General features: G+C 47.1%; 1 protein-coding gene across 2 annotated transcripts; it reads right to left on the bottom strand.

The window, feature by feature from the left end:
* Window positions 1-211: 211 nt before the first annotated feature.
* On the bottom strand, window positions 212-8,370 carry LOC146762696 (uncharacterized). 2 transcript variants are annotated; one of them, XR_014941328.1, is made up of 2 exons: window positions 5,539-8,370; window positions 212-4,834 (listed from the first exon to the last, which is right to left on the bottom strand). XR_014941328.1 is itself a non-coding variant. In XM_085533925.1 (2 exons), the coding sequence occupies exons 1-2, from the start codon at window positions 8,063-8,065 to the stop codon at window positions 5,880-5,882; spliced, it is 879 nt and encodes a 292-aa protein (XP_085390051.1). In that variant the 5' UTR covers window positions 8,066-8,370; the 3' UTR covers window positions 5,449-5,879. The 2 variants fall into 2 exon arrangements, 1 of the variants encoding a protein (XP_085390051.1); XM_085533925.1 differs by lacking the exon at window positions 212-4,834 and having other exon boundaries at window positions 5,449-6,740; window positions 8,048-8,370.
* Between the last annotated feature and the right edge of the window lie 665 nt (window positions 8,371-9,035).

The raw sequence follows: 9,035 nt of genomic DNA on the forward strand, positions 1-9,035 counted from the left end.
GTGGATTTAACCATATATTTTGTCATTTGCCTTATCTCCTTTTTCATTTTCAGAGTATTGTCAATCGAGGCCTTGATTGAGTTATAATGATTATGTTATTAATATAATTAGTGTTATTATTTTATAGTATGGTAGTTGTTGTTCTGAATTGTCCCGTGTTCATCCCTGACTATCCGCAGCTGGGCCAAATGCCGAGACAGTGACAAGAGAGCACATGGCAAATGGCGTTTTATTTAAGTTTACACATCCTTATATACCCTTGGCACAGAGCCTTCTGGGGAGTAGGCATGGCTTATGATGCCCACACGCTTGCATCACGCATATTAACTAGGGAGGTGGAACCTTTCCTGTAACAACCCGAAGCCCCGCCTTTCGCCTAATACACTACATTTCCCCCTCCCTATGATAGAGTAGCTTAACCCCTGACAACCCGATCACTTTTACTCTTCATGCTTCTTTAGAGCCTCTCATACATTTGTTCTTGCTCACGTCTCTCTTCGAAGATTCCTGTCACGATCCATCTGATGCATCCTTGGAGGCACTGGATGATACACGGTATGCAGATCAGCAGTGCGAGAAATATAATGAGCCCTATTACTAGCACCTTTAATAATTGCTTAATCCAAGGTCCAATACCTCCAAATATACTACCCAGCCAGTTCCCAAATGGATCATCCTGGATGCCAGTCTTCTTGGTATGATCTTGCAACCAAGCTAACTACTTATGCATTGATTCACTATGATCACTCAGGTTAAAACAACACATCCCTTCGACATCTTGACAACCATTCCCTTGGGCCAGAAGCAAGAAATCTATAGCTGCTCTGTTCTGAAGTACAGCATGTCTAATGCCGCTTACGTCTACAAGCAGGTCCGAAAGGAGTTGAGAAGTAACCTTAGCCTGTTTTGCAGTCCAACAAGCCAATCTTTCAATTTCTTTCAAAGCATGTGCAGCCGCTACCCCAGGGGCAAGGAACGAAGCAAAGATCCTTGCCGTGGGTCCCCACAATTTAACATCATCGCCACATTCAGAATCCAAGGCGTGAATTCCTCTCTTAGGTCGAGTGTGATTGAGTGCCTTATAAACCTCCGTAATGTTGGGTGATAAAATAGTTATCGTTCCTAGATAACAGGGTCCCCCTATTGCATTTCTTGGAATCCCTTACCAAGCGCGATCCCCACAGATAAGGAAAATTCCTGGGGGTAAGGCTTTAGCGGTATTATTATTCCAGACGGAAATCGCATATATGGCTGAGCCTTTGGGAAAAGAGGCAATGATGCAGCCATTGTACCTGGAATAATTCCCGCAATATACCTCTCTAACCGATCCATCCGGTCTGGTAACATTAAAAGTCATTACTGGTGGAATCCAGGACCCATTCAATGGATTCAGTGGACTGTATGCCCTTGTTAAGCACCTAGGGCTCAGCCACTGCAAGCTATTGGTGCCCCAAGTGTCAATCCCAATAAGGCACGTTTGAAAGGGTGAGGCTGAAAGGGTGAGGCGGCTGATTGTAAAGCAAGGCAAAAATGCATATTCCCTGTCTGATTAGCCCATGTAACCCAAAGGTTTCCTGGCTGTTTAAGCAGGTGAAAGCCCCCCACTGGTGACCACAATAAACACATGAGGTATATAAATGTCAACATAGTGATTCTCGTAGGCAGCAAAGATTCTTTGTCAGGGGATTCACGTCCCTTCTTCTTCTTTGGTATCCACAGGAGCGTCTTCCCGTGCTTCTTTTGTTCTGGGTTCTCCGGTCTCTTCGGGCATCCAATTGGCAAATCCTATGAAGAAACACTCGACTCTTGTTACTTCCTTAGCCTTCTTGTATTGTTTGGCCATTTCTGGTTTAACTCGACGCGAGGGTACCCATTGAATATCCCCAGTCTCATTGCTCTTTACTGCTGCAAACCCCTGCCCCACACTAATACAGTCCATCCTGATTCCCAGCACGATGATCACGATGATCAGCACTGATGAAGCACGAGCCATTGTCTGTCTTGATGTGTTGTGGCACACCAAGGACCACGATGGCAGTGGCCCAGTGTCGCTGAGCTGCAGGGGACTTAAATGTTAACATAATCATCATCACTCAATCAAAACCTTGACTGATAATACACTAAACATAAGATTACATGTAACGTCATAATTTTTTGAGTTGACACATACACACTCATTCAAGCATTCATTTTAGACAATTCTATAAATGAAAATTCCGAAGCTAATGTATTATTACTTATCGATAACTATGAGGTGGCAAACCACCAAAAGGAGAGAGAAGGAACACTATAGTGGTGAATGTGATAGGCAGTGCCTGCAGGGCGTCCCCTGCTTCAAAGTGCACTTTGCCTTTCTCACCCATCACAGATTCTCTCCTGTTTTGATTCTTGCTTAGAGACTGCAAGGTTTTTTCACATGTGTTTCATACATGCATGGCCAGTGCATGATACAGAGCCCAGGTGGAACACCTGCTCTTAAAAGATAACAAACCACTATATTAGATCTCTCTACAATACAAACTACTCAGAAAAGTTATTTGGAGCTACAGTTACTTATTCCTATTGTTTGTTACTTGCTTTACCCTTAGCTCCTTCTTTATTTAATTTAATCGGTAAGCCTTTTCTTGTTGACCTACTACTATAGTTACAAAAATCATCTATGGGTAATAATTCTTGATGCAGTATAGAGTGAGATGCACCTGTAACTGTCAGAAAACAAATATATTTGCACTGCTGTGTGCACGTTGCATTCAGCCCACTGGGGGCAAAACTCATCCTGGGATCTTCAGGACCCGCTCTAGTACAGCTGCCACCGTTCCATCCAACTCCACCACCACAATTCCCCCTCCATACAATTTCCAAGCTCCATCAACAAATTTGTCCAAGAACCCTACCCTAGTTCCCTAAATGTGTATATTATTGGGAGAAAATGAAGACATTATTGCTCGGACTAGCAAGAGACCTTCAGAGGTGCAATCAGTTCTGCAGACAAAGAGGGAGAAAACCGAAAGATTGTAACAATTACTGCCAGACAAACACTTTGTCTGTAATACTGGTCCTAGCAGGGGTAGTGATTAACACTAAACTAGGGGCACGAACACCCAGAATGTTTTGCTTTTGTCCCCATTCAGAAGTAACGATTTGTTTACTTTCACAAGCGGCGGAGGGTGGGGGGGGGGGGGTAGGCAGTGAGGAGGGGCAGCGCGGGGGTTTGCGTTCTCTTGCTGGCACTTAAACTTCTCTGGCTAGAGCAGATCACTTTCAATATTTTAACTCACTGTTCTTCTGTAACCTTTTGGCTGTTTTTTGTTTTTCACAATTCCACTACTCATACCCTCAATTACACTTCCATGTAACATTAGTAATTCCACTTCCATATAGCATTTGCATTTATACTTTCATATACCATAAACATTTAACAATCACGACGACAGTGACAATAACCAATACAGTTTATCCTAAGCATTCTTCCTCTCCTCCAAGTTGTCAGCAGGAATGGGCCTTCCCATTAACCTGATTCCAAATTCTTTAATATTATCATATTTTTTCCATGACTTTTCACTCTTTCCTTGTTAATTGAAATGAAGTGAGGGCTACTGGTTGTTGCCCATCATCACATCCTTGATTTAAAAGTTCAAAACATATGTCGTTTTAGCAAGCCTTCCTGCTGGAAGTGCCATCTCTATTCCTTCTTTTTTTCTCTCAAGTAATATAGTTTTCACTGATACCACTGGGCTGGAGCTGACACTGAAATACATCAGTGCGAAGGTCTTTATGATAGATTTCTTTTGTGACCACAACTAACAGATATTAGATAGGTCCCTTGGCTCATTTCATTTGGAAACACTATGGAGGAGTTACATGCAAATCATAATCAGTTTGACAAAAAGAGGTGAAAGAAAGGAATGATTATCACTGTGAAGGAAGTACCAGAAATCCAGGATGACATGAAAAAAGGTCTGCAAACACTTCTAGGTTTTTCAACAGCAATAAACTTCTTGGAGAAGCACAAACGTCAAAAAATTACTTTCTCACTTCCCCAAGAGGTGCACAGAACTTTACAAATTCCAAGATACATTACAAGTTACTTAAACCACCAATCTTCAAGCCATAACCAAATTATGTAGTTTTAACACATCCAAGGACTGATATCATTCTCAATCCATAACCACAACAAACAAAAGCATAGATGAAAAAGGACTTCTCAAAGTTGTTAACAGCAGTTTAACCGACTCCAACTCGGGCTACAGTAGCTCACTCGTCAGCTGGTCTTGTTTCTGCTTCAGAGACTCCACTTGAGCCCAGGGCCCCCTGACCGGGCCCCCAATTAACGATAAAAAGGAATGCCTCCCTTATCTTTGACCAATCCGTGACTTGGTCGCTCTTGTTCTCCCTTCCCCCTACCCCCAGGTAGAGCCGGACCAGTAGTCCACCCTCTTGGGGAAGGGTTATGATGACTAGGAACGCCTCCACCTCCGCCCCCGCTGATGTGGATTAGCTTCTATCTTGGTTACGCCTATCCACCCCGCCCCCCGGGGCGGAGCCACACCCACAACACATCCCATCTCGAGGAAGGGACCCATCCTCCCGCCCCTGCTCACTCCCCTTCCCCACCCCCAAGGATGGGCGAAGGAGTGCAGAAGATACCAGTTGCTTTGGATACCGATATGGGGCCTCAGAGGAAAACTTCTGCTGGTCAAGAGATAAGGATGTGGAATGTGTGGAATGCTGCTGGACAGGGCCATCTGGTTGTCGTTCAGCCGGAGTGATGGCTGCGGTCAGGATGGCTCGGATGGCGCGCTCCACCTTGTCTTTGTCTTTCAAATCCTCACATCTGCAAGAGAAAAAGCCTCCAGACCCAATTCCTGAAGCAGCCCCAACCTGAGCATCCGTCTTCCTTTCTTTCCAAGCCTCTTTCATTGCTTGTAGGGCGGCAGTTGTGAGCGCAGCCACTTCCCCTGCGACTAACTCCACTGCTTGGACCTCTGGGGAGCCCACCATCTTATCCTCCCCCCCGGAAAGAGCAGAACTCCCCCCCCCCCCCGGGCTCTAACCCCAGGAGCGATCTTGCCCGATCGTTAACGAGTTTCTCATCGCGGGCCGCCTTGAGGGCCCCCAAAACCAAACCCCAGGTCTTAAACTCTGAGGCTTTCTGCGTGACAAGAATGCGCTGTGTCAACACAGAAGTAATCCCATCCCAATTAGCAGGGTCGTAAATATCTGAGGGGGCCACCAGCGGCCCCTCTGTCACGGGGTTCTCTCTAGAGCTCACTCCGGGACAGTGTGCACAAACCCGGGGCAGCAGGAACAAAAGCCCCCCCCCCCCTTTTCTCTCGCGGCACGGTACGGCACAGCGCGGCGTGGCCCGGCCACGTGCGTTTCGGGAGAGGGGAAGGGAAGGGAGATTGCGATTAGGTCTAACAAAAAATGAGGGAGAAAAAAAGGTGATCTGAGAACGAATGGCAGTTTAGTAACCTAATAACACTAAACAACAACAAGAGAGTTTCAACAAAGAGAATACCAAGTCCCAAATCTCACCGATGGAGCTGTGGAAGGCAGGAAGCTCTGACCACGTTGTCTCCTCGCAGGGAGCCGGTCCAGCAACCCCGTCCCCTTCCTCACTTCCCTTCCGGTGCCCCTCCCCACATGAACATTAAGGCAGTTCACAGAAAAAAAACTTGTCCCCTTTACTCCCATTATGAAGCATGGTGTTCTGATGTGGAATACCAACACCAACCAAATTGCAAAACCATAACATTCCACCCCTTATTACACATCATCACATCATGCCTAACTTTTATCAACATATAAACAGAACATTAGTTAACATGCATTACATATGTACATACAGATATATATATATATATACACACATGGAATCACAGGCTGCACTCCCCCAGCATCAAGTTTCCCTGTGGCACACACTGAACATCCCCATCCTTCTGCATCACCCACCAGGTGCGCCCAGGTCCCTGTGCAAAGACAGTTCCACGGAGGGGCCTCCCCTTTCCAGAGGCTGGAAGGACCCAAACTGCTTTTCCCAGCATATTCTTTACATGCACCACAGGAACCTTGTCTCCCTCCACGGTACGCAGGGAGTTGGACTGTGTAGGGCCGTCTCGGTTGGCTGATCCTCGGGTGTTTACCAGCCAGGTGGCTTCTGCTAGATGTTTCTCCCAGTTCTTAAATGTTCCACCACCCATCGCTTTCAGCGTGGTTTTCAGCAAACCGTTGTGGCGCTCGATCTTACCAGCAGCTGGTGCGTGATAGGGGATGTGATAGATCCATTCAATGCCATGTTCTTTGGCCCAAGTGCTCACCAGTGAATTTTTGAAATGAGTCCCATTGTCTGATTCGATCCTCTCTGGGGTGCCATGTCGCCACAGGATTTGTGTCTCTAGGCCTAATATGGTGTTTCCGGTGCCAATTACCTCAGAGGCAGCCCGGATCCCTTCATATGCGGCTAGGATCTCCTTCTCAGTTGGAGTGTAGCCCTCTTCCGACCCCCTGTATGCTCTACTCCAGAATCCTAGGGGTCGGCCTCGGGTCTCATCTGAGGTTCTCTGCCACAAGCTCCAAGTGGGACCTTTCTCCCCAGCAGCCGTGTAAAGGATGTTCTTCACATCCTGTCCCATCCGTACTGGCCCCAGGGCCACAGCACGGGCTATCTCTTGCTTGATTTGCTCAAAGGCCTGCTGCTGTTCAGGGCCCCACGCGAAGCTATTCTTCTTTCGGGTCACCTGATAGAGGGGGCTCACAATGAGGCTATAATTTGGGATATGCATCCTCCAGAAGCCTACCACACCCAGGAAGGACTGTGTCTCTTTTTTGTCAGTGGGCGCAGACATTGCAGTAATTTTGTTGATCACATCAGTTGGGATGTGGCGACGCCCATCTTGCCATTTCACCCCAAGAAACTGGATTTCTTGGGCAGGGCCCTTCACTTTGTCTCGCTTAATAGTGAAACCAGCAGACAGGAGGATCTGGATTATCCGTTCTCCTTTTTTAAAAACCTCCGTCGCTGTATCACCCCACACAACGATATCATCTATATACTGCAGGTGCTCTGGAGCACCGCCCTGTTCCAATGTGGCTTGGATCAGCCCATGGCAGATGGTCGGGCTGTGTTTCCACCCCTGGGGCAAACGATTCCAAGTGTACTGAACACCCCAGTCATACTTAAGGAATTCAGAGCATTCGTGAGCCAGATCAAGCGCAGTGCCTGTGATGTTCGTTAGTCTGGAAGGGAGCCAGGCAGATATCTCTATCCCTGCCAGCCATCGGCTTAATAAATCTACCCCTACCCCCAACATCAGGAAGTCCTTAAGCCAGGACCACAGGAACCTACGGACTATCAGTCCTACATACAGGGCTGCTGAAAAAAAACACCTAATTACTGCCCAAAACATTGCCCTGAGCTCTGCCCGCATTCTCCACCAAAAATGTCACGGGGTTCTCTCTAGAGCTCACTCCGGGACAGTGTGCACAAACCCGGGGCAGCAGGAACAAAAGCCCCCCCCCCCCTTTTCTCTCGCGGCACGGTACGGCACAGCGCGGCGTGGCCCGGCCACGTGCGTTTCGGGAGAGCGGAAGGGAAGGGAGATTGCGATTAGGTCTAACAAAAAATGAGGGAGAAAAAAAGGTGATCTGAGAACGAATGGCAGTTTAGTAACCTAATAACACTAAACAACAACAAGAGAGTTTCAACAAAGAGAATACCAAGTCCCAAATCTCACCGATGGAGCTGTGGAAGGCAGGAAGCTCTGACCACGTTGTCTCCTCGCAGGGAGCCGGTCCAGCAACCCCGTCCCCTTCCTCACTTCCCTTCCGGTGCCCCTCCCCACATGAACATTAAGGCAGTTCACAGAAAAAAAACTTGTCCCCTTTACTCCCATTATGAAGCATGGTGTTCTGATGTGGAATACCAACACCAACCAAATTGCAAAACCATAACACCCTCCTTCTCTAGCAAAGAAAGAAGAGCAAACAGCTCCTTCCTAGAAGGGGCCTGTTTGTGAGAGAGAGATTTACAGGAAGAGAAGAGTACCTTAACCACGGCTTCCATAGCGCCACTGACCCGCAGTCAGTATCCGGCGTAAGTATCCCAACAATGGAGGGGTACGTCCGCTCCCCCACCAACCGGGCTTCTGTCTACTCCGCGACGAAAAGAAGAAAGTATGTCGCTTGCAACAGGAACCAGCCATATAAAAGCAGCCACAGTCAGGGCATGGAGGGGTCACCAATTGTTGTTCTGAATTGTCCCGTGTTCATCCCTGACTATCCGCGGCTGGGCCAAATGCCGAGACAGTGACAAGAGAGCACATGGCAAATGGCGTTTTATTCAAGTTTACACATCCTTATATACCCTTGGCACAGAGCCTTCTGGGGAGTAGGCATGGCTTATGACGCCCACATGCTTGCGTCACGCATATTAACTAGGGAGGTGGAACCTTTCCTGTAACAACCAGAAGCCCTGCCTTTCGCCTAATACACTACAGGTAGTAGCTTGTCAATAAACAAAAAAGGGGGAATTGTGGGAATACAAGAAAAGCTGTTCAGAGCAGCAGCTGTGGAGCAAGATAAACAGCATGAGAACCAAGGACACTCTGCAAGGAGAAGAAGAGTCTCACATCTCTGATTGGATATGTGCCTGCATGGACAGTTGAAAAGTGTTCTGTAGAATGCTTTGTTGACATGTAAAGGTGTTTGGGAAAGTTGTAAGGGCGGATGGGAAAGTTAGAAAATAACAACTTGCGAAGGTATATAAGGGATGTGAGAACTTGTAATAAATGATCCGGATCGTTCACATCTGAGTCAGTGCCTCAAACGCTGCACTCTCCTTCCTGGTCCAGGCCTTTTTCTTTTTACTAGTAACAGGCTTATTTCTTGTATCCATCAGGCAGCATATTCTGCCAAAATATTGATTTCCCCTGTAGTGACCCTCTAGGCCATATCTGTACACAATATTTAAACATCTTTTCCCTGTCCTTTTTCCTGATTTTGAGATCACTTTTCCCCATCCTCCAACTTATATT

Source organism: Coturnix japonica, chromosome 1 (assembly GCF_054131305.1).
Source record: "Coturnix japonica strain WE chromosome 1, WE-NBRP24, whole genome shotgun sequence".
Taxonomy (NCBI): Eukaryota; Metazoa; Chordata; class Aves; order Galliformes; family Phasianidae; genus Coturnix; species Coturnix japonica.